Raw genomic sequence first — 27,564 nt, forward strand, 5'->3', positions numbered from 1 at the left:
TTTATCGCTATACCCTTCCTTTTCTACCAGGCACAGTGCCCGCCGTCGACTCGAAGGTCGGCGGCGGTCATGAAGCTGCTTGCGTCGGACAGCAGGAACAAAATGGGCCCGCGGAACTCGTCGACGGAGCTCAGGCGGTACAGCATGTTGTCGCCTACCCACTGGTTCTCCATGCCGGGCTTCTGCAGCGCCTCGGCCGTGGCCGGGGTCCGGATGTAGCCCGGCGACAGGGTGTTCACCCGGATCAGGGGCATGCCCTTGCGGGATCCCCATTCGGCGGCCAGCGAGCGGGCCAGCTGCAAGACACCGGACTTGGACGTGTTGTAGGCGGCCGTGTCGACGCCCTGGTGGTGGCCATGTCAGTTGCCATCTTGGGTTGGATTCCGAGAGCCTCACCTTGTTCACCACGCTCCCGCTCATGCTCGCCACCAGCACCATACTCCCGTTGAGATTGGTCCTCTGCAACTCGGCGGCGACGGCCTTGGCAGCGGCGAAGGTGCCAATGACGTTGATCTCCATCAGGCGACGGAATCGCTCAATGGAAAAGTTGACCGCCGGGTCGTTGTCCGAAACGCCGGCACAGGCGACCAGGCCCCGGATCGGACACCGGAGCTGAGGGCTCAGGTCGGCAAACGCCTGGTTGACGGCGTCGGCCTGGGTGAGGTCGAGCTGCCGGAACAGGACCGTCAATTCGCGTTGGGCCGCGACTTGTTCTAGATGGGCTGTAGTTGAACTCGTCAGCCAAAACAGATCAAACTGGGAGAGCAGCAACCGCAGCAGCACTAGTCAAGACGCACCCCAAGGCCCTGGAGGCGGACGAGGGACAACGTCCAGACAGACAACATGGCCGCCTGCTTCGAGGACGGTCTCGGCGGCCTGGATCCCTAGATATCCAGCACCGCCCGTGACTATGCAGCAGAGTATCGTCAGCCTTTCTTCCTGATCTCTCTGTCCATTTCAACGAGGATGGCGACATAGGACATACTAATGATAGTGCGGCCATCCAAACGGAACAAGTCGGCCGTGCTGACCTGCGGACCGCCCTGGCGTTCTTTGGCCTCGCGAAACGAAGGGTCTGCAGTGTTGCTCATGGCAGGCTGTGTAGAACAACTTGTGGTCGCTGGCCGTCTGATTTCTGTCCAGTCTGTAGACTGTCACTATTTCGCAACGTCAAGCGCAACGATTGGGAGTGGTCAAAAGCGAGGGAAGAGTTCGAAGTTGGTGGTGGCCACGGTGAGCATGGCTTAATGATGATGGATCGACATGCCTTCCTGACCCCTTGTTTCACATGGCTCGCCGCAGTACGGGCCGGCATCAGAAAATCCTCTCGTTCTCGTGATGAAGACATGCACCGGAGATGCTGGAATCGCGTCAGGTGTTCAGCAGGTGTCCGCCCCCGAGTTTCCACGAGGGACAAGGCTGCCCGTCTTCCCCGTTGTTTGGTCGATCTACGACACCCAGTGTCTGGAAGTGTGGGAGCTTGGTGGGCATCATCGCAGTGGTGGCTCCAAGGCCATTATTGCCCCTCTTCTGGCCCCTTCATTCCGCATTCCGCCGCCGACCGCTGGCCGCTGGACTCTATCCAATGTCCACCTCAATGGCCAGGACTCACGTCGAGGTTCGACGGCCCTAGGCCCGATGGTCTCGAATTTGTGTCTACTACTGCTTGCCCGAAGACTCTGAGCTTTGCCTTAGGGCGGCTACCGCTCCGGTCTCCTAGGATGGAAACTGTGCCCTTCGCCGCCGCTCGACGCGGTGAGCTGCCGCAATGCGCAACGCTGCGGGCTTGCTTGATACCACAGACAATACACTGGCAGCAACACCAGTACGCTACGTGTGGTTGGTCAATGCTCTTTGCTCGGTGGATTTGATCATCTAACAGCAGGACAGCTTACTCGAGCCGTCGACCAAGTCTTCCGGATTTCCCTCAAAAGGTTTCTCAGAGTCTCTTTACTTTCTCGACGAGCATGTTTAGAGCCAGATAAAGATTTCTCGGACCCCTTTCCATCACTCTTCTCTCATACTCACAAGAGTCGAGGTGCGCGTAGGCGAGTCACACGCACTCTCTAACCCTAAACATGACATCTGCTACTGCCGGGCCTTTGCAGGGGAAGCTCGCCGTGGTGACGGGCGCATTTAGAGGTAAGCAACTGTGCTGTGAGATGGTTTGTATCATCCCCTGCGCTTCGACGTGCTGACGGTCCATCTTCACTCCAAGGAATCGGCGCAGCCATCACGCGACACCTCGCAGCCAAGGGCGCCAACGTGATCGGTCTGTACACGTCGGACTCGTCGACCCCGGCCGCAGAAGCAGCCGTCAAAGACTTGTCGTCCAAATATGGGGTCAAGATCGTGCCGGTCAAGGCCGATCTCATGAAGCCGGAAGAGGCGGGCCAGGCGCTGGTCGAGGCGGCCAAGGCCAACTTCGGCGGCAACGTGGTCATAAACATCCTCGTGAACAACGCCGGCGTCGGGGGGGACTACCCTCTGGGCGAAGTACCCATTCCCGAGTTCCACCGCATGTACGCCGTCAACGTCCTGGCCCCCCTCGTCATCACCCAGACCCTCCTGCCCTTCCTGCCCCACGATCGGTCGGGACGCATCGTCAACATATCGTCCGTCGCCTCGACCATGGGCTTCAAGACCCACACCCTGTACGGCGGCACCAAGGCCGCGCTCGAGGCCATGACCCGGACCTGGGCACGCGAGCTGGCCGAGCGGGCTACCGTCAACGCCGTCAACCCAGGCCCTGTCGAGGGCGACATGTACTTTGCGGCCGGCCGGGACTTCTGGAAGCAGCTCGACCCCTTCCAGCAGACGACCCCGCTGTCGGCCGTGCGTGAGGGTGTCGACAGCCCCGAGCTGGTCAAGATATGCAACGAGAATATGTGGGGCCGCCGTCCTGCGTACTGGAGCGAGGTGGCCGCCATTGTCGGCATGATATGCGGCGAGGATTCGGCATGGTGTACCGGCAGCATCGTCAACGCCAACGGTGGCCTCAGATTTACTTTGTGACGAGTGAGAAGGAAAAGACACAGAACACCTTATTTACCAGAGTCGAAAATGCATGAGCTTTTGTTTACGCGCCATGGTCTGCAAAATCCAGACCACGGACTCGGCACTTGAGTCGGGGGTGGCCCAAGGCTTTACCATGACGAGCACGTTGTCGAGGATGTTGGCGATGTCGGGCACGAGATGCTGAAGCGAGGGGCTCCGCGAAGCAAGAACAAGGACAAGAACGGCGGAAAGACAGCTGCCACCCCGCAATATTAGTAAGACCCTGATGAATGCCACAGTGAAGGCTCTACTCACGCTTTGATCGTCATCCACGTGTACTGCGTCCTTTCTTTCAAGACGTAGCTTGCAGTCTCGAGATAGTTCCGACAACTCTCGACGCAAATCTTGCTGTACTCGAGCACATACGGCGGCGGTTGGCCCTGGTCGGCCGTCGTCGTCGCCATGTAGATCAGGCACGGCCGCGAGATGATATGCTTGGCCGACCAGTAGCGCAGCCGTAGCCAGACCTCGAGTTTGTCGCGGGGCACGTTGTGCGACAGGTCCGGCTTCACCACGTGCGGCAGGTAAAAGTACCACGACTCGAGCTGCCGGGCTAGCTCATTGACCATGCTCTCTAGCGAGGCCATGGTCGACGCGGACCCGGGCGACCGGGCGAAAACGTCGACCGGGCCTGCCGTGAAGCCGGACGAGCCCGGCCGGACCATGCTGCCTCTTCGACCGCCGCCGGTGTTGCTGTTGGACGCGTAGATGGCGTTGTGGATTCGGTTAAGCAGCCGCCGGATCGAGCACAGGGCTAGGAACATGAGTCCATAGCGGTCACCGAGGTCATCCAGTCCGGGGAAGTCCATGCAATCGATGGTCACCTCGATTCCACTGCGCGGAAGGTGGAGTTCCGCCAGGGTATCACTTTACACCTTCTGTCAGTCTTTGTTTCAAGTCGTCCACGGTCAAAGAGTCATATTGTACTGACCATTCAAGAAGGAAACAGGTCCAGCACAGCCGTTCGGTGACGTGACTGCCCAACGCGCTGGGGGTTCGGGTGGTGGACCTGTCCAAGTCATCAATGATGAGGCTCCGAGATCCCGCCTCGGGCTTGAGCGTTCACCAACTTACTTGGACAAGACTTGCAATTTACTCGAGGCCATGTAGGCCAGTCTCCAAGCTGGCAGGGGCTTCGTCAAATAGCTCAGGTACAGCGAGGCAAACACCAGCCCCGCGGGGAGCGAGACGATTGGTGAAAATCCCACCACCCACTGGTGGACCAAGATGCGGTGTGCGACTGAAAAGTACTCCATGCCGGGGATTTCTTCGTCCGGGGAGAAGTCGCGACTTTCGGCCAGCCGGGGCACGAGCTCTCCCAGGGCGAGAATGACCAGGCACAGGCCAACGTCACAAATGTCGTCGGCATCACCGTGGATCGCCTTCTTGAAGAAGGTCGTGAAGCAAGTCTCGTCGAGCACGGGGAAGCTCGGATGCATGCTGGTGAAAAACGCCGAGATGAGGGAGCGGCTGTGCTCTTGGTTGGCTTGGATGGCCTTAAGTGTGGATGCCACGTCTGGTGCAGATTCGAGCTGCGGGATGGAACTCCTCAAGGACTCGATTTGGTAGAAGAAGTCGTTGGGGTACTCGCCAATCAGGGTTTGGATCGGCTCCAGCGAGAACAAGCTGCCCGTGGTCGTTTGATGTCCAACGGGAATGATGATCGGGTCATCTTCGCCCCTAGTTCCTTGACTCTGGCTCTGGCCGACTTCTTGATCTCCACTCGTCAAGGCCATGTCCACAGCAGGGGGCTGGAAAGTCAGCATGGGTATTTGGAGACCTATGGACGAAAGCATGTTGGCAAACTGAACACTCCCTCCGGCCGGATCCCTGCTGTGCAAATCACCCGCCATGGCGGTGGGCTCACTCGTGGCGAACGGGACCATACTCGGAGGCGAAGCGATTGCATCTCCGGCGGCGATTTGAGACGATGGGTACTGTTGAGGTTGTTGGTATTGTGGCGGCGGCTGTTGATAGTCCTGCTGTGGTTGAAACGGCGGCGGCGGCTGTCGCTGTTGCTGGTGGTATGATGCTGTGGGAGAATGACTCTCATTCTCATACCCTTGGTCGTGCTGATGGTGGTCTGTGATCCCACCATCTTGTTGGCCCTGGGCTTGCTGCTGCTGCTGCTGCTGCGGTTGCGGTTGCTGTTGCTGTTGCTGTTTGAGAAGCATCTCCAACTCGTCGAGCCGGCGCAGGAGCACTTCATGCGCTTGGTCAGGATTGTGTCTTTGTCGCTGGTCAGTTCGGGATCGCACAGCCTGAGGCCCGGGGCTGAAGAGCCTGTGTGGCTTACTTCTCGCTGGAGGTAACGGGATACTCGCACTCGAGGCCCGAGGAAATGCAGAGTCCACATGCAGGTCGTTGGCTGTCGCATCGCCGTTTCCTGGTCGATCAGCAAGACACTCTCGCTAGACTTGTACCATGCGGCTTACCTGTGCCGGCAAAAGCTGCACGCCATCGAGGCCCGTTTTCGAGGAAATGACATGGCGCTGGCGGTCCCAGCCTGTCATGGCCCAGGAGTGAATCAGACGAGAGAGGGAGGAGGGAGAAAGAAAAGACGTCCGGAACTTGCAGTGGCAGAACTTGCACCTTGAAACCTTAGAATCTCTCTGCCCCACGCTGTTTGGACCCTGTTGACAATTTGGTGGCGAAAAGCCCCAGGGCAGTCTGAGGGGCTTAAAGGGGGGTGTTAGGGTGGGGGTTTATAAAGGCACTAACGGTCTACCCTAAGCCCACGCCTGACACTCCCCCTCCTCGCCTATCGCCTCCCAAGGCGTGGTGATGCCCACCCCGGCAGTCTAACTCTAGGTGACAACCTATCCGGCCTCTAACTAAGTCATTGACTGACTATACGATGCTATTCACACGCGTTGATAAGAGGCTGCGCTGGACAGCCATCCCTAACCAACTAGAATCCTCTCTAGATAGGTCGCTTTGGGCAGTCGGTGTACTGTGTATGCAGTCTATGCAGTCACATGCTGTTGTGGTGGGCACTGTACAGCAGTGTGCACTACTGTCATGATTTTCTTCGTTGCTATCTCTCCTCTCTGCCTCTCTTTCTGATCCAAGACTTGCAGCTTTCTTCTTTTGAACTCCAGTGCTCGCCGTGGGGACACCGGTGGACACATTGCCACGTTTAGACGATCCAGAGAAAACAGCAGCGGCAGACCGTGAGGTATCTTCTATCTGTCACGGCTTAAGACTTTCTCTAGAAAGGCTCAAAAAGATTGGCCGCCGCTTCGTCCGGGGTATTGAAGACGTTGACTTCCCACGCCGGATCGAAGGTATATGGAATGCCCCCGAACCTGGTGGGCTGCCTGCGCCCAAGGTTCAGTAGCGCGTCGTAGCTGTAAGCGAAGCGAGTCAGCCGTTTGCTCAAAACTTGCGGCTACAGACATAACCACGTAGACAAATCTACAGTCTGCCAATTGTACGTACCTTTGGTCGTCCAGATCGTAGACTTGAAAATTAGACTCGATGCGCGACGGCTTGACAGACTTGGGAAGGACCGAGAACCCACGCTGTTAGGCAAGTCAGTGGGTCAAGAACCAGCAGCAGAAGAAGAAGAAGAAGAAGGAAGTTTTCTTCATTGTTCTCTCACCTTGATCCCCCAGGATGCCAGCACTTGGCCGGCGTCTTTGTCGTCCTTTTTGGCAATGTCGGCCACCAACGGGTTCCCCAGCACCTTGACACCGCCTCGCGAGGCATCGCCCCCGAAAGGCATGTAGGCCGTGATGTGGATACCCCGGGGCGTGCAATAGTCGAGCAGCTCTTGTTGATTGAGGTAGGGGTGTGCTTCCACTGTCGTTGGAGGGCAGATTAGACAGACTGGACAGTTTCTGCATAACTTAGCAACTGACCTTGGTTGACCGCCGGTGTCACCCCGGTATCGTCAATCAATTTTTGAATGTGACTCGGTCGAAAGTTGCTCACTCCGATACTATGGTTTGGCTCAGCATCAGGACTCACTCACAGCAAGTCGCGCCTGGTCTCTCGAGTAGCATACCTCTTGACTTTGCCTTGTGCCTGCGCCTCGATGAAGGCCTTCCAGGTCTCGGACAGGCTGATTTCCTTGTCGAGAAGCATTTTACCCTTGCCATCGTGCGGCTCCAGCTTGATGCCATCCGCGGAGGAGGCATCTTCGACGGCCGCGAAGCTGACAGGCCAATGGACCTATCCTCTGTCAGTCGCCAGCGATCCTATTACTCCCTTCCAGAGGTGGAGCCTGTGCATACCAGATACAGGTCGAGATAGTCTGTTCCAAGATCTTTGAGGGTTTGGGCCAGCGCCTTCTTCACGTTCTCGGGTCGATGGTGACTGTGTGACAAGCCTCAGTATCACCCCTTTCCTTGCCTCCCCTCGAATTTATAGCCACCACGCAGACTCACGAGTTCCATGCTTTGCTGGTGATGAAAATTTCCTCTCTCTTGAACCCCGGCTCCTTGGCTAGGATCCTGAGAGCGTGTCCAACCTCTGTCTCGTTCTTTGGGAGAGTCAGTGTGTGGTGTCGCAGATGGTTGGCTCACGAGCCCAGCGTACCCGGTAGAACTGAGCGCAGTCGAAATGGCGTATACCACATTTCCATCTGTGCAAGGCATCATCAGTATTGAACCAAAGCCAATGGACTGGGCTAAGGCTCCACGAACCCTGCTACAACTGCATTGGTGACCTCGCTGGGTGCAGAAAGGTATGTGCCCAGACCATTCAGGGGAATTTCATTCCCATCTAGCAACTTCGCCTTGCGCTTCTGTATTGGGACGTCGAGCATGGTGAGGAGAGGAATGGTCCAGGTATGATCTGGGATTTACGACGTTCCAACTAACAGAAATATCTACTATGTAAATGCTCTTGTTTCCTCCGTCTCTGCCACTGTCTAACGTACACACACACATACACACAAAGACAAGCAAGCCCAATTGTTACCTCATCAACACTCCCCGCCGTTTCTTTCACACAGCCCTTCAATCATGGGGCCTCCAGCCGCCGCTCTTCTCGGGCATCTGGTGGAGATCATCCGCCATGGCGCTGTCGAGACTCGACAGGAACTCCGATACGGAGTACTACAGGTCGTGAAGCTAGAGGGCTGCCTTCCTTGTCCCCCATTCCCCCTTGCCAATGACCCGCAACCGCCACCGCACGACCCACAGTCTCGCGAATGTGGCGGGATCAAATCCGCGGTAAAATATCGGGTAACAGGTAGCTCTCCACTAAGGCCTGCGATAAGTTTTGGCGATTAATGGTCAAGCGGAATTACCGCCCACGTCCGCCTGATGGCTCCGCGAGGCTGAACCTGCTGGACGCCCGACAGGCACGGAGTTCGGATGAGCACGTAAAGCAAGAAACCATGACACCATGACAATTTCCCCAGAAGTACTCCGCCTAGGACTACCAAGGTATGTGGAATTTGCTCCACAATCCAAGCGTCACGTTTTAGTTGGTTGGCTGAAGGTCATCGGATCACAGGGACACTCGGCAGAGGTCCCAAAACGCATCAATTCACGGCGGCCATTATCGCCTGAATCCACGTTGCATAGGCGACAACTTACGGAGATGTCACGGCCTCAGAAACCCATCATGTCTCTTTCATGTTTTGGAGGAGACTCGGCACGGGTCCGACTCACAGGCCTCGCGACTATGCATGGCACGTGGGTTGTTTGTATTTTCTCCGAGTTCCAGCCTGTAGAAGCAACTACATGGAAGGCTAAGGTCGAGACTCGACATCATCATTGCTCTTCCGATGATCCGCGAGACCGTAGACCGCCAGACGGTTTCCAGGAATCCTCGGTTGGGGATGATTCCTGTACACTTGGGCTGCAACTCAAAGGCGAATTCATGGGTTGTAACAGCGAAGATGGGTGCTGACCTGATTACATGCTATAGGCTCTGAGGCACTCTGAGCGGGGGAAGCAACAGCAACCGAAACAGGAAACAAACTATAGACGACTCTAGATAGCCTTGTCTGCCCTCCTATGGTCACGCTTCCTCTAAAAACCTAACTGGACGGTTCCATCGAGACAGTATTTGTCCGATGAATTGCTCAATGGTGATTCGTTGGCGGAAGGCCACCTTTGGCCATCTGCTTGGGACCCAGGGGCGAATGTGTATGGAGTACATACATGGTCCCTGTTCAAGTCAACCTGCCCTAGAGGCAAATGGATTCGTGACAAAGCGGCGGGTCTGGACAGACACACGAAGTAATCACACATCAACCTTGTGAGACGGCCCGCCTACCCACCAAGCTGAGGGTGCTAACTCAGCCTTTCGGGCCTGGAGAGTCATAGGGGCCCTACCATGCAAGGCCCTCCAAGCTGGCGGTATCGTAGTTGTATTGACTGGCCACCCCTTTTCGCTGTGAGTTCTGAAGACCAGCTGGATATATTCCTCACGAATAGAAGGGTCTTTACGTTTTTGTCAGAAGGAACATCCCCTATTTGCAGCAAAAGGAAGAGAGACCGTGGCGACCATGGTGGCCAACACTTCCAAAGCGCGGCACTATGACGCCGACGATCTGGTTGCCGTCAACACGCTGCGCGCTCTATCTGTAAGTCTCCTTTCCGGCCAGGAACAGGACTCTGCAGAAGAGATATGTCGTGCTAAGTTAGTCACGGGGTTGCGTTCATCATAGGTGGACATGAGTTACGCAGCCAACTCTGGCCATCCCGGAGCCCCAATGGGGATGGCGCCCCTTTTCCATGTCCTTTTCAGTAAGATGGTCAGTGATGCTTGCATGCTTGAAGAGAAAATATGATACTAAACCCTTCCAGAAATTAAACCCGGATACCGACAAGGACTGGGTCAACCGGGACCGTTTTGTCTTATCAAACGGTAAGGCAAGCCCTGGAGGAAGTGGTGATTTTCTTCTCAGCTCACACTTGAAGGACACGCTTGCGCCTTACTGTACTCGGTCCTCCATCTCTTGGGTTACAAGATTACCTTGGACGACCTCAAGGCATTTCGGGTGAGAGCTTGACCCTCGATCCTGACCCTCGATCCAGGTCATCAGAACCATCCCCCTAACAAAATCCACAGCAACTAGACAGCAACACGCCGGGCCATCCTGAAAACACCCACACGCCTGGCGTCGAAGTCACCACAGGGCCATTAGGACAGGGCTTTGCGAACGCCGTGGGCCTTGCAATCGCCCAAGCCCACCTGGGGGCGACGTACAACCGTGCAGGGTTCGATCTGTTCAACCACAAGACCTTTGTGGTCTTTGGAGATGGGTGTGCCATGGAGGGCGTTGCCTCGGAGGCTGCTTCGTACGTACTTGGTCGTGGACGGACTAACTAGTTGCCCAGCTGAATCATTGTTTCCCTCAGGCTCGCCGGGCATTTGCGATTGGAGAACCTGATTGCTCTGTACGACGACAACCATATCTGCATCGGTAAGAGAGCAACAGAGGCGCCAGGAAACCAGTTCCGGGAGAATCTGACATCCGAATGACAGATGGTGACACCGACAGCACATTCACCGAAGACGTCTTGAAGCGCTTCGAGGCCTATGGCTGGCATACTGAACACGTCCCCGACGGTAAGCGGCAAAGCAGCTCGATTGTCGACTTTTTCAATGGCTCATGCACGCTGCTTCTAGGTGATACCAACCTTGGCGCAATCGATGCGGCCATTGAACGTGCACTTGCAGTTCGAGGAAAGCCTACCGTCATCAAAGTGACCACGACTATCGGGTATGGCTCGTCATTGCAAGGGACCGCCGCCTGCCATGGATCGCCCCTGAAGATGGACGACCTGAAGCAATTCAGACAGAAGTTTGGCATCCCCGAAGAGCCCTTCACCGTCCCAAGCAAGTAAGTTTGTTGCCGCTCCCGTACCGCAGACCAGGCCTGACCGGCCTACTTCTCAGAGTCTACAAAGCCTATCAAGAATATGCGCTACGGGGTAAGAACGCGGAATCTCAGTGGCAAGAGTCCTTTACCGCGTATGAGGCGAAGTATCCGGAGCTCCACCAAGAGCTGTCGCGGCGCTTGAGTGGTGGTCTCCCTCAAGGTTGGGAAGACAAGGTAGGAGTATACAGGATGCCTGGGAGGACTCAGTTGCTGACTTGGGTTTGATAGCTACCAGTTTACAAGCCTGGAGACTCGGTGAGCCCTTCTTATTTTAGAATGTCGATACTATGGGTTGCTGAACCTTCTCTCAGGCCATCGCGAGTCGAGATCTTTCCGCAAAGGTGCTCGCTGCTCTTCAAGCTTCGCTGCCAGAGATGTTATCGGGATCAGCGGACTTGACCTCCTCCAATAAAACCATCTGGAAAGGAGCTGTCGATTTCCAACCGCCCGGGCATGTGGCCGTTGGATCCTATCAAGGCCGATATCTACGCTGGGGAGATGAGTAAACTTCTTTCCAATGCTTGCGGTGCTTGACTGACTCTTGACTTTACTGAGGGAACACGCCATGTAAGCGACCGCTGACAACGTTGTTGATGAGTGAGGAATGCTTCTGACCGTACGACTGATAAGGGGTGCCGCCATGAACGGGCTCGCTGCATATGGCGCGAATCTCATTCCTGTCGGAGGCACTTTTCTGAACTTTGTGGCCTATGCTGCCGGGGCGGTTCGTCTGTCTGCGCTGAGCCAGCTGCGCGTGATTTGGATCGCGACACACGACAGCGTGAGTTCTCTTGTCTACTTCGTGTCTGTGGTAAATGCTAGAATTCAGTCTAGATTGCCCTCGGCGAAGACGGCCCGACCCACCAGCCGATAGAAGCCCTGGCTCACTATCGAGCAATGCCAAACTTGCACGTCTGGCGTCCTGCAGATGGGTGAGCAAAAACAGATCAATTCGTGTAAGGCTGAGCCTCCGATTTTGCTAACTCTAGAGTCTAGAAACGAATGCAGTGCCGCCTACTATGTTGCACTTAAGTCGAGCAAGACCCCTTCTATCCTCGCGTTAAGTCGACAGGGCTTGCCTCAGCTCCAGGGGAGTTCCATCGAAGTGGCGAGTCGAGGTGGATACGTCTGCTACGGAGGTCAGGTCGGCGAACAGCGAGACATTACGCTCGTCTCTACTGGCTCCGAGGTACACAACCAAGTAAAATCCTTGTTGTTTCCAGAGCTGATCGATATAGGTTGCCACTTGCATTGAGGCGGCTGCCATACTTGAAAAGAGTCATCAGCTCAAGGTGTCTGTTGTGGTGAGCAAGATTATACCCCTCCACCGTTACTCGTCCATGTTGGAGTACAGCTGCTCACTCGTTGGCCTGGTAATAGAGCATGCCTTGCCAGGAAGTCTTCGACGCTCAACCTGAAGAGTACCGGCTATCGGTTCTACCAGCAGGTGCCCCAGTCATGTCGGTGGAAGCTGCATCGACCCGGGGGTGGGAGAAGGTCTGTCCATATGTCACCGATTCTGCCCGGACTCCTCGCTGATATAGGTCTCTCAGTATTCGCAAGAGCAATTCGGTATCGACGAGTTTGGCGCAAGTGCACCCTGCGATGCGTAAGTGCCTGTCATTAAGCTGAGGCTTTTTCATTGCGGCTTGCTGACTAGATGCCTGCCGCAGCCTGTTCAAGAAGTTCGACATTACTCCTTCTGGTGTGGCCAGTCGGGCTCTGGAGACGGTTTTCTTCTACCAAGGCACCCAGAATCTCCGATCTCCCCTCCAGAAGGCATTGCAGAAGACTCGTCCATGAAGAATGGCCTTCTATGGCTTGGCTCGCCTAAGATGAAGATCATCACAAGTCGTACGGCACATTGGAGTGACCAGATCCGCCTTGAGAGGCAAAACAGTAGTAGCTTTTGGATGTTTAGACAAGCTGAAGTTAGATTAGAAATCTCACAAAAGCATGTATTTCTTTCTAAAAAAAAAAAGAAAGATTCAGATCTAACAGGGTTGTATCTCATTCGTATAAAAAGAGCGCAGTAAAGCTGGAGATTATCATGCAATTTTCGCCTTAGACCGTAAAGTTAAGGTCGCGTGCAGGATATTTCAAAGTCAACATAATGCTCCTCGCTACAAAGCTTCAATGGCAGTAGATTTCGGTCTAAGTGAATTACCAGACCTTGAATATGACTCCTGGCACCTCCTGACACCTTGGACGACATAGTACAGGGTGGGCTTTTGTCATGGGGTCTTCCGACTTGGGCTTTAGCAACGTAGGAGGTCCATACGACGAAGGCGGGGCTCGGTGGAAATAGGTGGAAGTCAACTCAGGCTTTCCCCGCCGCCAGCGCTCTAAACCTCCAGAGCGTCGGAACTTCGGGCTGTTGGATTTATTGTTACCCGAAAAAGACCAGTAAAGACAATCCTAGAGTGGATAATTAGAAACAAAGCCTCCTCCTTTCTATTGAAACGTCTGGTCTAGCAGAGAAGAACCAACTTTCCTAGTGACATTCAATTCTGATACATTGATAGCCCCCTTTCCTTGACCTGCCTGGCCCTCTCTACCGCTCAAGAGGAAACATTGAACAACATGACTTCTCCCCAGGAGCTGGTCCAACTGGACAATTTCCAGGACATCTTCCAACTTAAGGGCAAGATCGCCGTGGTGACGGGCGGATCGCGAGGTCTGGGTCTACAGACGGCGAGCGGGTAAGTCGACCTCTCGGTCAATTTTGGCTGCTCTGTCAAATCCCTGATCTCGTGTTTTCTCTCTCTCTTTTTAGCTTTCTGCAAGCCGGCTGCTCCAAGGTCTATCTGGTGGCGAGAACGGCAGGGGACCTGACGGCGGCCGCCGACGCGCTCAACGGCCTGTCAGCGCCTAGCAGAGCTGCCGACTTCAAGGCCATCCCGATCGTGGCCGACATCTCGACCTACTCCGGGTGCATTCAGATGGCCGAGGAGATTGCAAAGACGACCGACCACATCGACATCCTGATCGCCAACGCCGGGGCCACCTTTATCGGCAAGTTCGACGATTACAAGGCCGACGACTTCGCCAACGTCATGAACGTCAACGTCAACAGTGTCTTCTTCTCGACTCAGAAGTGAGTGCAAGCAACACCCTAAACCTCTTGTGTTTGCTTCGGCTGATTCTCGTCTTAACCTCTCCCCAGATTGACTCCGCTTCTGGAGGCTGGAGGCACCGTGCAAGATCCTTCTCGGGTCATCATGGTCTCGTCGGTGGCCGGCGTCGTCATTGGGGACGTGGGTGATCATGGCAGTAAGTTTTGATCGGGTTTCACCTCTTGACTTTCCGATTTTTCTCCCACCATGATCGAACCTAAGACACCACAAAGCTGACAAATTCTCTCGTAGCTTACGCCTATGCAGCGTCCAAGGCGGCCGTGGTTCACCTGATGCACAACTTGGCCGTCGAGCTGGGCCCGAGACACATCACCGTCAACGTCGTCGCTCCCGGCATCATCCCGACCAAGATGAGTGGCCCTCTGATGGCCCGCCACGGTGGGCTGGAAGCCGTGGCCAAGCAGGTTCCGGACCAGAAACTAGGCTCCAAGGAGGATGTTGCCGGTACCATGGTCTTCCTGTCGAGTAGGGCGGCTCGTCACATCAACGGTGCCACCATCGTCCTGGACGGAGGGAGCTTCTTGGTCCGAGGATGCGCCTAGCAGGTGTTGGGCCGGGGAACTGAAAGGAGGAGAAAGGATAAACAAGCCACAATCAGTATACAAACAACCAGAATAAGCGAAGTAAAAATTGGCCGAGTCATCATACCATAGAAGCCTTGCTTTTGCTGTAACAGCTCAAACGCCGCCAGAGATAGTTTATCAGAGACTCACACAGCATCTTATTGTGTATCTAAGGTCTTCGACATATCTCAGCCGTTCATAGACGCGTAAGTAACGTATCTACTCACTTCGCTCGAACCATAAATCACACAGTAATCTCAACACTCCGTTCAACCACCAATTCATCGACTTCTAAGCACCTTCTTCCCTCGTCAACTTGTCGGCCGCTTCCACGTGGAACGTGACGGCTTCAGCCTCGCCGTCGACAGGTATGGCGGCGCGAGCCCGGCGAACTGCATTGTTACCGTCGAAGATGCCATCGATCTCTTCGATCGTCAGTCCTTTGGTTTCGGGGAAGCCAAAATAGATAAGAACTGAGTAGACGGCCAGGATGGCGACGTAGACCCCGTAATACTTCCAGGAGATGGCGGACAGGATGATGGGATTCACCCACTGGTTGACCGCGTTCGCCGAGCCTTGGACAATGTTGTAGATGGCCTGGCCCTTGGTACGTAGTGTGTACGGCAGGATCTCGACCGAGTACATATTAGACAGCGGCGTCCAAGCGATGGTATAGAAGCCGAAGTAGATAAAGAGGAAGGGGATGACGGCGATACCCAAGCTCTTGGTCCCTTCCTTGGCGTAGGAGCCCGAGAGCGCCATGACGATGGAGAATGAAAAGAGCATGCCGACGGTCGACAATAGCCAGAGAGGTCGCCGTCCGACTTTTTCGACCGACAGGGCGGCGGTCGTCGAGACAACCACTGTGATGGTACGAGTCAGTATGGGCTTCTAGACATGGGACAAGATCTGGCTTGGACCTACAGTTCCAGCATTGGAGGCCAAGGTTGACACAAGCCTGTTGGCGAGTGGACTTGATCCCCAGGTTGTTGAGAATCGGGGACAAGTAGTACGAGACGATACCGTTGCCGACCCAATTCGTACCGATGGCGATAGCGACGAGTATGAACAGTCGGTGGCGGTTATTTGGCTTAAGGTAGTCCAGATAACCTCCCTGCTCGAGTTCCGCCTCTGCTTGCAACGTCCTCAAGATCTCTTGGTGCTCGAGTAGAACGAGCTCGTCGGCTTCACCGCCGTTTGTGTGGTATTTGACCAGGACCTGGAGAGCCTCCTCGGCCCTGCCGTTCTTTGCGAGCCACTGAAACAACATACTTTAGCCTCGCGATCATAATCAGGTGTGTCGATCATCTTACCCTAGGTGACTCAGGCATTGTCACCGTCATTAGAAGAGTGGCCACCGGCCCAACGAGCTGTAGGTAGCATGGGATGCGCCAGGATTTGCTTCCGTTCAGGCTGCGGGTACCTAAGCAGATTGAGGCCGAGATCACAGCGGCGATGTAGTAAATGGTCGTGTCTAGTTTCCCCCAAAACCATGTCAGCCGCCAAGTCCTCTCTGTCTCGATAATTTCGGCCTTTTGGCTGCTGTCGCTTCTTATGTATTTCACTCACACAAACTGCCGATCTGAGCTCGAAATCGGGGATGGGCGAACTCCTGGAGCAGGGTCGGCGCAATGGTCAGGCCCATAGAGATTCCCACTCCCATCAGTGCTCGCCCTGCAATGTACATGCCCAAACTCGTGGCCGCCGAGTTGACAATGGCCCCCGCGCTCTGGATCACCATTGTTAGCCGGACGAATGACTTGCACTCTCGTGGAGGCCATGACTGCCTGGTGGGCGACTCACATTGATGGCGATGCCGGTCCAGACAGCCCAACGACGGCCAAATCGTGAAGCTATCATCTCTGCGAAATAAGGCGCCACGAGGCCAGGAAATAGCGCGGCCGAGTTCATCAGCCCCAGGGTATTGCCCTTGGGGTGGTGGAAGAACTCCTGCCAGGCATCGATCGTCTGCAGACCATTGAAAAGGCTTCCGTCATCTAGTGAGAGAAGAGCATGAGCATTGGACTGCGCGTCTTGTCTGTCTGGGACGAGCGAGCGAAGCAAGGCACATAACTTACATCCATTGAAAAAAAGAGTGCCGCACAGGCCAATACAGTGAAAAACATTCCAGCGCAACGCTTGGCCGACATGTTAGCAAAACACCCCCTACCAAGTGTGGAATAAGATCCCTGGCGAGGGGAGTCTTGGCCATACCAGGGTCCAACCACCAGTTGCTATTGGTGTTGTTTGCACATCTCTTGTAATTGTTGCGTGTTGGAGCGGGTGCAGGGGCCTGCACACCTCCCATGTTGAAGGTGTGTATGTCCTTGGTACTTGAGAAAGAGATTTCTTGGTAGAGATGGTCACCTGGATGGTGTGTACTGTGTAAGGAGGTCACGGTACTTGGTGCTGCCAGGTGAAAATGTAAAAGCCTGGTGGGTTGACCCGGACATTCGCTAGATTTTTATACAAACCGTAGGAGCCGGTCCATTGGAATAAGAAGCCCCCTAGAGCCTCCACGGTGCCTATGGTGCTCGGCTATAGAGGCGTCTGGGGGGCGAATGATGGGGTTGGATCCGTGGAGTCTTTAGAGGCGGGGTTGGGGCTGGTCGTAGATGGCTCCCGCCTCTGATTCTTAGGTTAAGGTTGGCGAGGCCCCGCGGCTTCGGGGGACAAGAGGGGCAAACTATCCTTAAACACCTGGGAACACCTGGCGGTTTACCGCCCGCCTACCTAGCCCGTCGCTACCGCCTCTCCGTTGTTAACAAGCCGCCCGCACGACTCTCAAGCGGACATGTTCTGGCACTCCTCCGCCCCCCCAGCGAGCGAATAAGCCTACTGCCCTGCTGACTATGACGAGTTGTGGCTGTGATAGCTTATTCACTAATCAAACATACCCCCTGAGTTTGTACGGGTGGCGATTCCCAGAATCCGTAATGGGGTAGGGCAGGAGGATTTTTGTGTCCTCGTGACGGTTCGACCTGATAGGGAATATTGTGTCGTGAGGTCCCGAGAAAATACGAGCTCTCCCACCGCACTCGCCTTATAGTAGCAGACAGAGGTATGGTCATTAGTGCTGTGTCCTGCTCCTATATTGCAGTCAAGGCCGGCTTAGGACAAGGCTGCGTGTACAGGCTTATCAAAACGCTTCTTGTCACGGTTGGGCCATCATACAAGGCACATAACACTATATAACCTAGTAGGCCACGTGGCTATAAAAGCTTAGTATGCGGAAGGCTCTGTTCAGTCTCGGGGCCATGTTCTTCGAGTCACGCCTCTGTCCCGACGGAGTTTCCGCACAGAACCTGTTGGGCGTTGCCATAAAGGTCGTGACAACCCAAGACCATCTTCCAATCACATCCAAATCTTCGGCCGATTGGTGTCGCACGCGGAAGCCTCTGTCTTCCCAGGCGGAGCAGCTCGCTGGCTTGGCCTTTCTGATAGATGGCGCGCTGTCGTTTGTTCCACTGATGCACGACCACAAATTCCTCGACGATGCGGCAGCTTGTTCATCACTCGACTTCGCCCTGAGGATCTTTGCAGACGACTTCGACCTTAACACATGGCACTTGAAAGAATACACAACAACCATTGCGAACGGCGGACTGACGTATTCCGAGGGTGGACTGTGGGATGCTCATGGGGCCATGGTTGCTTCCATGACCCAGCACAACATCCTGAGGCCCAAGAAGGGTACGGGAGCAAATCTCTAGCTTTGGAGTCCTAGAGTGATGGATTCATTGTTGAAACTGTCTACCGGTTGGTCTTCTTGATACACTTCCTGCCAACCTAAAGCCATCACGGGAAACAGATCCGACACCCAGTCACTTGAGTCTCTTCTTCAGCTCTTCTCTGGCCTGATTACACATCTTTCCAACGTCGAAATTTGCGATAATCCCATTCCTGGTGTTGATATCCGCCTCGATTTTAGCGAAATCCCTGCCGATACCTTGTGCTCGCCATTCGTAGCAATCACCGATATGCCGACTACTCTGGACGAGCCATTGGCCCCTCTCCTTTCTTTCGGCATTAAAGGTCTCAAAAACAGCCTCGAGATCCTGCGGCTCTATAACACATTCATCGGCCAGGAGCTCGGCCAGGACAGCGCTATCTTCGATGCAGAGCCCTGCTCCCGCACCATGATGAGGGGAGGTTGCGTGGGCCGCGTCTCCAGATAAGCATATTCGACCCTTATAAAATGTCGGTACTGGATGCTCGCCTAGGTCGAAGATGGCCCACTTGGACATGGTTAGCTATGATCGACCCTGCGGATTTCAATTGGAGTTCTTACTACGTCCAGATCAGGATTCGTGAGTTTCAACAGGTTCAGAACATTCGACCCATATTCCCGAAAATCGAGGAGAGCATCTTCTCGTTTAGCAGCCTTCGTAAGCCTGTTGGAGTCAGGCCAGTCTTCTGAACTTGTTCGGAATGCCACGATATTGAGAGTCTGGCCATGGTTGACTGGGAATGTCAATACGTGGCCATTCGGCCCCATCTTCAGATCGGTCAGTCAGACTTCGCTTTAGGTTCATAACCTCGATGGACGCAACTCACATGCATGCACGCATTCTGCGCCAATTCCTCCCCGACAGCATCCACCGCCTGCGTCATAGGCACTAGGCCTCTATATGCATACTTGTGGGTATAGACCGGATAAGCAGAGGGATGTTCGCGGCCAACAATAGCCTGCCTCACTATCGACTTGATGCCATCGCAACCGATTACCGCATCAGCGCTGGCAGTGGTGCCGTCCTCAAACTCCATCCTCACTCTACCATCACTATCCTCTGTCAGGCTCTTCATCTTCTTCCCAAATCGGGCAATGTCTTGCGGAACGAGCTTGACCATCTCATCTAGATAGCGTGCGCGATGGACACCGCTCTGGCCTAGGCTGCTGGTGATGCTGAATGCAATCTCCTGCGCTTTACTACCTGGTGGCGGATCTCTTAGGCCATCCAGATAGTCGAACCATACTTTCTGCTTCGAGGGCCAGACGTTGCGCGTACACACTCTTTCAAAGGCTTCATAGATCCCTCGGTGACATACTTTCATCGCTTGCACAGCATTGGGAGTGAATGAAACGCCGGCTCCGATTTCGCCAAATTGAGGCGCCTGCTCATAGATGGTGACCGGGACCTGTCGGTGGTACAATGCAATGGCCAGCGTGAGACCTGCAATGCCTCCGCCAACTATGGCGATCTCGAAATTCTTCTGCTTCTGCATCTTGACTGTGTTGGACGGCTGTGTTGGGCCTTGGAGATGGTCCCTGATCAATGACAGCCGGTTGCCTCCAGACATTATTCTAGGCGTCGTGGCCTACAGGAGACTGCACATTTGCGAATGAAATATGAATCTACCCAGCCGACACCGTGACGGGTCCATTGCAGAGAATCCAGGGCCCGTCACCATCGGGTCTGTACTTGTCAGCTCCACGTGTTCTCCGCATGTCATCCGCATGTCCACATTCCCATCCCGATCCCGCACTCGCACCCCGACCCGATCTTGATCCCGCCTCAAATCTCCGCCCCAGCCCCAGCCCCGGTTCCGACAGAATCCGGGAACAAACATGGAATCTTGGGGAAGAGCCAGCTGACCTCATGCGAAGTGAATGCCGAGTTTCTGGTTTTGCTAACAGATTGAGGTTCGCTGCTCGGGAATTCCAGACAGGTGTAGGCTGTGAACCATGTATCACTAGGCGTTAAATCCTTGGATCCTGGGTGCGCCCGTTACTCCATGCGTCACTGGGAAGACAGAAATGATTCCTGGTAAGAGTGCGTGTCATATAGCTACATCTGGACGCCTTTTCAATTCCACAAGCTATATCTAAATGCTTCCTCATGCTGTTACGTAGTGATGGCGACTTTAGCCACAGCTGTTCCAGCTGGTATCTTTATTCAATTCCGTCACTGGACACGACCAAGGACACTACGACAGCCGTACATAGACCGTCTTTGTCTCGGTCCATGCGTACAAGCCCTACACATATTAGGAGAGTGCGGAACGGAATGTGTTTCCGTCCCCCGTCCCCGCTAGGTCGGTGCGAAACGCATTCCGTTTCGTACCTCCGCCAATCGCCTGGCGGCGTAGTGGTCTCCACCCGACCACGAATACATGAATGCGTTTCATTGGTCGTAGGCACGATAGAGGAACGATTACCGATATCGATAGGACGCGTCGTGAGTATTTCTAGCCATCGACGCGTGCGAGTATCTCAAGTACAGAATTTATGAAGCTTATTAGCACTAAATCGATAGCACTAAATTTCTCGTGAAGATGAAATGGTCAGATCTCTCCGCGGTCGAAAGACAGACCCGTCTTCAATCTCTTCATCTCGAGATCGTCGAGTGTGTTCTCGCCGATCGTCGTTCTCGATCTCTCTTGATCTGTCGCGTCTGTGGTTATGTTCTCTCGACACAGGCGAATAGTGTCAATAAGCATCTAAAAGAGAAGCACCAACTCCCTGCGGCTCGACATCAAGGGTTAACCACCTTTCTTCGTTCGCTAGGGCTTTCAGATCCTCGAGATCTCTCTCTACCTAAGGACGATCTCCCGCCATTTCCTCACTTAACGATTCGACTAGGCTATAGCTGTTCGAAATGTCCATATCGCAGTCTTAACTATAAGCTCGTCGGCGATCATATTACCGCGCGACACCTCGATCTTCGTAACTCCGGCCAATGGACTCGAGATTATATTCGACCCGTCTCCCTTCAGAGCTGGACTCTTAGTCCTCCTCAAGGCTATTGGATCGTTCACTCTAGCTATTCTCCTCTCGATCAACAACGTCCCGAGGTTTACGATTCGGTCGATACTTCTCCTCGCCGGGGTGATCATATTCAGCAACTTCGAGAGAGTGAACAGACTTATCTCCGGCAATGTCTACCGCCCGCTTCCACTCTCGCGCGCGAGTCTCAGAGCTCCGACACTCTATCAATCTGGCTTCGCCGAACGAGATGGGTCGAGACCTACGCACATGCCTGTCGAGAATTACTCGTTGCCCTTCCTCTTCCCCCGAAAAGTGCTAAGTCCGATCGATTTCTCGCCCAAGTCAACGAGACCGACCTCCTAAGTCCTCGAGGTGACGAGCGCAAACTTCGCCAAATAGGTCGAGCCCTCGATCGTCTCTTTATTCGCTATAAAGAGACCGCTCGCGCCACTAATACCGGTCTAAGACATTAGCTCGCTAGTTATAATCCTTATCGACCGTACCGGTATCCGTTTAAGTTACCTAGTCGCTTAAGTCGCCAAAGATATTACGGTACCTGGAAATGATTTATCTTCTTCGTATTTCGTCTCTATCGACTAAATCCCGAGACTCGACAAGCTTAGGTCGATTTCTGCTTTACGATAGAGTAGCAGCGAGTTATTAAACGAGTCTAGAATAATCGGAACTTTAATTTCACTGACGAAGAAGACGAAGAAGAGGAAGAAGACGAAGAAGAGGAAGAAGACGAAGAAGAGGAAGAGGACGAAGAGGACGAGGAGGACGAAGAGGACGAGGAGGACGAAGAGGACGAAGAAACGAAGGAGGAGGAGGAGGAGGACGACGATAATAATGAGAGTTAAACTCCTTTACTTAACGACGCTCTTCTTCAACTAAGTCTAACATTAATTAAAGAGGAACTTATCGATGGTCGTCCAGCCTCCACGCTTCTCGTCTTTTTCTCCGGTCTCCTCGGTCTCAGTCCCGGCGGCTAGGTTTTTCGACAGCCCGGTAACTACACCTCACATCTTTCCGCGTTAATCTACTATATTCGTCTTCTTTCCCTGGAATATGCCCTTCCCTTAACCTCACACCGCTCTCTTAGCTGGTCTAAGCGGCCGCGACGTGGACAGTATTAACGGTTTCGACGACTTCAACGTCGTCTCCTCTATTTCGGAACCCCGACGCCGATGGGAGAGATTCTCAGCCTTCGCGCGTATAGCCGTAAAATCTCCCGAGCCTAGGGTGGCGCTTTTAAATTCTTCTAGAGCGACGACGGCTAGATCGTCACGTGGGATTAATTCACCTACACCCTTATTATGTTTCGGCGGCTTAGCCAGCAGGCCCTCGATTCGGCCCGTTAGAGCTACTAAAGGTTAATGTACGACTAGTAGCCGCCGGTAGACTTAAGTGGCGTTCGAGATCGATTCACCTATCTCGAAGTAGGATATTACTTTCGCGTAGAGCCGCATAATAATCTCCAGGACGCCTATCTATCTCTCTCCGATCACGCCTGTGCCGCCGACGCCGACGGTCTAATAAATAGTACCGGCTGGGACCTCGCCGCCGTCGGCCGCTATCTCGCGCAAGAAGAGGCCTTTCGACGGGAGCTTCTGCTCTTAGTGTATCTCTTCGGTGGCCAAGCTCCTCGTAGGTCCGATCTTCTTCGAGCTACGTATGCTAATAGACCGACTTAGGCTCGTAGTATCTATATCTACGACGGGACGGTGGTGATTATAACTCCATCCGGTAAGAGTGCGCGCCGGAATCAATCCGACTTCCACTACGCCCGCTATCTCCCTCCTTCGGTGGCCTCCATCTGGTTTTAATACCTAGTTTACATCCGTCCCTTCGTCAACCTTCTTCGCCGTGTCTGTTTTCGATCCCAGCCCCTTAGTCGTTCTATCTAGGGCCTATAGTCGTCTAAAGTAACTATAATCACCGGGAAGACTATTAGCCAGCTTCTGAAGGTTCTCAGCCACTAGGTCTAGGGAGACCCTTTAACCCTAATATTATTCTAGTCTAGAACGATGATCGTTCTACGGTAAAATAGGGTCTTGGCGTTAAGGGTGGCTCTTCGTTCTAGTAGTTCTTCGTTCTATATATAAACTCTTACTAACTTAGGAACACGAAAATTCCACCGGTGATGTAGGATATTTTCTTATATCACCTTCATTACAGTAAAGTTTATCTATCTCAGTATTTAGGTTTAAAGCGCATGTCGAGTTCTCCCACCCAGCGAAGTCTCGAGCTTCGTAGCCCACGGCGCGGGTCGGTGGTGGTGGATGAAGTATTGTTAACAGGCGAAACAGTGCTGCAGGCCGCACCGACCCCGCCATTCAGATAGCTACGAACACTCCCACAACACGGCGTCGTTCTGTACGTCGAGCACCAGACATGCTTCACGTTAAGCAAGAGGCATAGCTTACAGCTACATCTACGTAAAGAGCATAATATGATGAAAGAGCGATTCAAAGAGGTAGAAGTATGGTTAGCAACGGAGAATTTGGCCGCGGAAGTGCACGCACCACCAGACAACACACCGCTAATTAGAGGGCTGCAATATATTGACGGCTGGCTGTACTCGATGCCCGACTACACTAAAAGAACCAGCAGCTTAGAGAGGATCCAGCGACACGCCAGCGATGTACACAAGGTGGCCAGCCGTCATGCTCAGCGTAAGGCGAACATATACCGCCGTGTAAAGCTGCAGTACTTGTTCGCTAAAGAGAAGCAGTACTGGATTATATAGAACCCGCTCGCTGACGAGGCGTCTACGCTACCCAGCCACGGCCCGACACCAGAACCCCAGCGCCGAGATGCGCCCGGACCCACCGCCATGTAGGCGATCTTTGCTCGTGCTGCAGATACATTACGCCGTAACGAAGCCCAGTACGAGCAGTTAGGTAAGCCTAATCATATATCGGAGATCACGCTATAGCTGCGTAAGAGTCGCTTCGATCAGTATCTCACGGGTCTGGACAGTACGCTGGTTGCTTCGTCGTAAGCTGCGCCGTAGTCACCAGAGGATAACCCGCGGCTGAATGAAATCGTGCTGTCCGTGGAGCGTGTGCTGTATAAGGCATACGAGCTGGTGCCGGATCTGCTAGAGATGGATACACTCGTTCTTAATACATTTTAGACCGGCACCACCAGCTAGGATCTATTTTAACGTCTTTAGAATATTACTTCTTTCACTAACTACGTCGCCGTGTTTTAATATCTACTATATTACTTTATTCGTGTCTAGGAGGGTTATTTTAGCGAGGATATTTCCAAGTTTATTACTATAGCCGAGTAATTATCTACTTTAAATTCTATATTAGATATAGCGTAGGCGTTAGATTAGTTACGGTTTCCGGACACTAGCGACTAGGAGTCGAATAACGAGCTGGATACGGATAAGGAGCGCCTAATCGAATCGGCGCCCGCCGTGCAGCTCGCGGCACAGGAGCCTATTCTAGACGAGTATGTCTTTAATTTCATGGTTGCGCTGGTGTAGTACCGGATTTCCCATATATACGAGAGTGCTATCTGTTCGTTTCTCGCGGCTCGTTCCGCCATTATCCACCGCGATCACCACAGTATTATATTTCGGTCCGAGGCTTAAGTGGCTGGGCTGCTAAGCAAGCTTATCTACTCTTATTAGTTAATTATACTGTAGGATGCTACTTATATTAAGGAACATCGGCAGCTGGCCGACATCGAACTACCACTACAAGCGCTGTGTGAGAAATAGGTCGTCAACAAGACACGCGGTCCACTCGGCGTGCTGAGTAACTGGCGGCTCTATATCATGCACGTGGGAGGCGCATTTATGCCCGAGGCGCTCGTGGTGTGGGATCCCGACGGTGAAACATTGACATACGGTGATTTACGATACAGCCGTCAAGATCTGGTGGATAAGGTGTTGCTGGCCGTACGGCAGATGCGACGAGTCTTCTACGAGGATCTATGCTTCGGGTTGCCCGACTTACCCGTCATCCCGGTGCGAGATCTCCAGGATAACTAGGCCACCAACTAGGCCGGTTACAGCTTCTTAAACGATGCTCGCAACTCCGTATATCACGAGGTGACCAAGCACTAGCTGCTAACCCGGATCACCCAAGATCCCCGGCTGCGGGACTTGGTCTTTCACACCGAACAGTACGAGCTCGACGAGGGCGGTGGGTGGCCCGTCCGGTCCGACTTTGCGCAGCAGTATGCCGTGGCCGACGAGGCGTTCAAGGAGGCTCTCCTGGTGGCTATGCATAAAGGCTCGGGCCAGCCAGCACGCCGCACCGAGTTTCTGGGGATCCGGTGGCGTAATTCCAACCGAGGAGTCCGTAACTTTCGACTGCTATTCGACTATGCGTGCTTCATCTTGACATACCATAAGGCCCAGACCCGCACCCACGCGTCTCGCGCTCCCGTCCGCTTTCTGTGGGGGCCGGTCAAGGAGCTGTGGGTTCTGTATTTATATATTGTCCAGCCGTTTCGGATTTTTCTTTCCGAGCAGTGTAATATCCCCGAAGAGGTCGGTGACTATATATTCGATCAAGGTCGCAAGACATGGCCGGAGAAGCGGATGACCGCCGTGCTGACTCGAATGAGCGAACTGAGCTTAGGGAGGGCGGTATCGGTACAGAAATGGCGGCAGATCGCCGTGGCATTCGCGGTCAAGTACTTTAGTGGTCAGCACTTCGAGGCCGATGCGGATGTGGCCGGTGAAGAGGATGATGATGTGGACGAGACCACCCGCACCGACGGGGTCACATTACCCGCTTCATTTCACGCCCAGGCTACGCATAGTGGTCGCACCGGCAATCGGATCTACGGTGGTCGCACGGTCAACTTCGCCGGGGCTCTGACCGATGCGGGTGTGCAGGTGTACTACCACACCAGTAAGCTGTGGTGGACGCTGTTTGAGGACGAGGTCCGCGCCGAGCTCCGTGGGCATAAACGCACTCGTCCCGAATCCATGCCGAATGCCGGTCCGTCGCTCCCCCAGAAGCTGGCTCGTCGTCATCTCACGAGTCGTCGGATCGTCTGGGGTCCGGTGGAGGTGCTGCAGGCACTGCGTCGTCTGTACAAGAATCCCCAGGCGCAGTTTCGGTCGGAGATCCAGCAGTATATGGTCGAAACGGTGGCATCTCGGTACGGCGAAGTCGTAGTCATTCTGGCGACCGGCGGCGGCAAGAGTCTGGCATTCATGGTGCCCGCATTTCTGCCGAATTCCAGCACCACCGTGGTGGTGACGCCACTGGTGGTGCTGAAGCAAGACATGCAGCGCCGCTTCAACGACGCTGGCATCCGATACTCGATCTGGAGTGGCCATGGACACAGTGAGCGCTTCAACGGCACCCCGGTGTTGTTTGTGTCGGCCGAGCAGGCCGTCGGCCAGCCATTTCGCCAGTGGATCGGTCAACGTGATGCCAATCGACTCTTGGACCGCGTGGTGTTTGACGAGGCGCATCTTATTCTCACCACATTGTCATACCGACCCAAGATGGCTCGGCTGCGGTTTCTGCGTTCACTGCGGTGCCAGATGGTCTTTCTGTCGGCCACGTTACCCCCCGTCATGATGAAGGACTTCTGTCGGCTGATGCACATCGAGCAGCCCGTGGTGGTGCGGGACCGGACATTCCGACCCGACATCCGGTATCTCGTCGAGCGACAAGCGGCCCGTCCAGGCGGTGGTGACGAGGAGGATTCGTTTAAGGACTAGCTGGTGCAGGTCGTGGATAAGGCGCTGCGGTTCTATAAACAGACCGAGCCGCGTGCCCGGATCATCGTCTATATCGAGGACAAAGCGATGGTCCAGAAAATCGCCGAGCGGCTCGGCTGTGAGTTCTACCACGCCGACTCCGGCACGGCCCCGGAGAAGGAGCAGGTCTTGCATCGCTGGCACCGTGGTGAGCACAAGGTCATCGTCGGGACCAGTGCGTTCGGCATGGGCGTCGACTACGCGCACGTTCGCGACGTAATCCACTTTGGCTTCCCCGACGACGCCATCATGTTCTCCCAGGCGGTTGGTCGGATTGGTCGGGATGGCCACGGCGGGAATAGCATCGTGCTGCTGCCACGCCACTTCCGTCCGATTGACGATGAGACATGGGAGCGGGAGAAGCACATCACGCCGCTCGGTCGACGGGTGATGCAACGTTACGTCACGGGACGCTGCTGCAATGCGGTCTTGAGTCGCTACATGGACGGTCCCGAGCAGATGCAGTACTGTACCGATCTACGGCGGCGATGCACATACTGTCTCATGGC

General features: G+C 54.3%; 13 protein-coding genes across 13 annotated transcripts; 8 read left to right on the top strand and 5 right to left on the bottom strand.

Moving 5' to 3' along the window:
• Nucleotides 1–23: 23 nt before the first annotated feature.
• On the bottom strand, nt 24–1,091 carry A1O3_10458 (uncharacterized protein; the record flags this gene model as incomplete). Its single annotated transcript, XM_007740548.1, has 4 exons — nt 24–344; nt 397–722; nt 798–908; nt 986–1,091. 4 exons carry the CDS (start codon nt 1,089–1,091, stop codon nt 24–26), a joined length of 864 nt encoding a protein of 287 aa, XP_007738738.1.
• A 987-nt stretch (nt 1,092–2,078) lies between these two features.
• A1O3_10459 (uncharacterized protein) lies at nt 2,079–3,015 on the top strand (the record flags this gene model as incomplete). The annotated part of the gene is made up of 2 exons (XM_007740549.1): nt 2,079–2,142; nt 2,219–3,015. 2 exons carry the CDS (start codon nt 2,079–2,081, stop codon nt 3,013–3,015), a joined length of 861 nt encoding a protein of 286 aa, XP_007738739.1.
• A 33-nt stretch (nt 3,016–3,048) lies between these two features.
• A1O3_10460 (uncharacterized protein) lies at nt 3,049–5,231 on the bottom strand (the record flags this gene model as incomplete). Its single annotated transcript, XM_007740550.1, has 4 exons — nt 3,049–3,253; nt 3,313–3,924; nt 3,989–4,066; nt 4,132–5,231. The coding sequence occupies 4 exons, from the start codon at nt 5,229–5,231 to the stop codon at nt 3,049–3,051; spliced, it is 1,995 nt and encodes a 664-aa protein (XP_007738740.1).
• Nucleotides 5,232–6,268: 1,037 nt separating this feature from the next.
• A1O3_10461 (uncharacterized protein) lies at nt 6,269–7,828 on the bottom strand (the record flags this gene model as incomplete). Its single annotated transcript, XM_007740551.1, has 9 exons — nt 6,269–6,407; nt 6,499–6,581; nt 6,662–6,861; nt 6,921–7,000; nt 7,067–7,233; nt 7,296–7,377; nt 7,449–7,543; nt 7,600–7,645; nt 7,707–7,828. The coding sequence occupies 9 exons, from the start codon at nt 7,826–7,828 to the stop codon at nt 6,269–6,271; spliced, it is 1,014 nt and encodes a 337-aa protein (XP_007738741.1).
• A 1,695-nt stretch (nt 7,829–9,523) lies between these two features.
• A1O3_10462 (transketolase) lies at nt 9,524–12,706 on the top strand (the record flags this gene model as incomplete). Its single annotated transcript, XM_007740552.1, has 19 exons — nt 9,524–9,601; nt 9,686–9,772; nt 9,825–9,885; nt 9,939–10,018; nt 10,090–10,319; nt 10,380–10,444; nt 10,507–10,590; nt 10,651–10,864; nt 10,921–11,077; nt 11,132–11,158; nt 11,215–11,405; nt 11,459–11,470; nt 11,534–11,684; nt 11,738–11,835; nt 11,900–12,092; nt 12,142–12,207; nt 12,284–12,400; nt 12,457–12,512; nt 12,577–12,706. The coding sequence occupies 19 exons, from the start codon at nt 9,524–9,526 to the stop codon at nt 12,704–12,706; spliced, it is 2,097 nt and encodes a 698-aa protein (XP_007738742.1).
• A 780-nt stretch (nt 12,707–13,486) lies between these two features.
• On the top strand, nt 13,487–14,582 carry A1O3_10463 (uncharacterized protein; the record flags this gene model as incomplete). Its single annotated transcript, XM_007740553.1, has 4 exons — nt 13,487–13,605; nt 13,680–14,000; nt 14,070–14,176; nt 14,272–14,582. 4 exons carry the CDS (start codon nt 13,487–13,489, stop codon nt 14,580–14,582), a joined length of 858 nt encoding a protein of 285 aa, XP_007738743.1.
• A 312-nt stretch (nt 14,583–14,894) lies between these two features.
• Nucleotides 14,895–16,911, bottom strand: A1O3_10464 (uncharacterized protein; the record flags this gene model as incomplete). Its single annotated transcript, XM_007740554.1, has 7 exons — nt 14,895–15,466; nt 15,528–15,861; nt 15,917–16,077; nt 16,173–16,332; nt 16,407–16,600; nt 16,682–16,741; nt 16,818–16,911. 7 exons carry the CDS (start codon nt 16,909–16,911, stop codon nt 14,895–14,897), a joined length of 1,575 nt encoding a protein of 524 aa, XP_007738744.1.
• A 919-nt stretch (nt 16,912–17,830) lies between these two features.
• On the top strand, nt 17,831–18,316 carry A1O3_10465 (uncharacterized protein; the record flags this gene model as incomplete). Its single annotated transcript, XM_007740555.1, has 1 exon — nt 17,831–18,316. The coding sequence occupies one exon, from the start codon at nt 17,831–17,833 to the stop codon at nt 18,314–18,316; it is 486 nt and encodes a 161-aa protein (XP_007738745.1).
• A 111-nt stretch (nt 18,317–18,427) lies between these two features.
• On the bottom strand, nt 18,428–19,904 carry A1O3_10466 (salicylate hydroxylase; the record flags this gene model as incomplete). The annotated part of the gene is made up of 3 exons (XM_007740556.1): nt 18,428–18,841; nt 18,895–19,101; nt 19,161–19,904. 3 exons carry the CDS (start codon nt 19,902–19,904, stop codon nt 18,428–18,430), a joined length of 1,365 nt encoding a protein of 454 aa, XP_007738746.1.
• A 1,970-nt stretch (nt 19,905–21,874) lies between these two features.
• On the top strand, nt 21,875–22,172 carry A1O3_10467 (uncharacterized protein; the record flags this gene model as incomplete). The annotated part of the gene is made up of 2 exons (XM_007740557.1): nt 21,875–21,958; nt 21,987–22,172. 2 exons carry the CDS (start codon nt 21,875–21,877, stop codon nt 22,170–22,172), a joined length of 270 nt encoding a protein of 89 aa, XP_007738747.1.
• Nucleotides 22,173–23,764: 1,592 nt separating this feature from the next.
• A1O3_10468 (uncharacterized protein) lies at nt 23,765–24,154 on the top strand (the record flags this gene model as incomplete). The annotated part of the gene is made up of 2 exons (XM_007740558.1): nt 23,765–24,010; nt 24,062–24,154. The coding sequence occupies 2 exons, from the start codon at nt 23,765–23,767 to the stop codon at nt 24,152–24,154; spliced, it is 339 nt and encodes a 112-aa protein (XP_007738748.1).
• Nucleotides 24,155–25,105: 951 nt separating this feature from the next.
• Nucleotides 25,106–27,016, top strand: A1O3_10469 (uncharacterized protein; the record flags this gene model as incomplete). Its single annotated transcript, XM_007740559.1, has 2 exons — nt 25,106–25,297; nt 25,397–27,016. 2 exons carry the CDS (start codon nt 25,106–25,108, stop codon nt 27,014–27,016), a joined length of 1,812 nt encoding a protein of 603 aa, XP_007738749.1.
• Nucleotides 27,017–27,103: 87 nt separating this feature from the next.
• Nucleotides 27,104–27,524, top strand: A1O3_10470 (uncharacterized protein; the record flags this gene model as incomplete). Its single annotated transcript, XM_007740560.1, has 1 exon — nt 27,104–27,524. A coding segment is annotated over one exon (420 nt), but the record flags the coding sequence as incomplete, so codon positions are not given.
• Between the last annotated feature and the right edge of the window lie 40 nt (nt 27,525–27,564).

This window comes from Capronia epimyces (assembly GCF_000585565.1).
Source record: "Capronia epimyces CBS 606.96 chromosome Unknown aczIQ-supercont1.11, whole genome shotgun sequence".
In the NCBI taxonomy this organism is placed as follows: domain Eukaryota; kingdom Fungi; phylum Ascomycota; class Eurotiomycetes; order Chaetothyriales; family Herpotrichiellaceae; genus Capronia; species Capronia epimyces.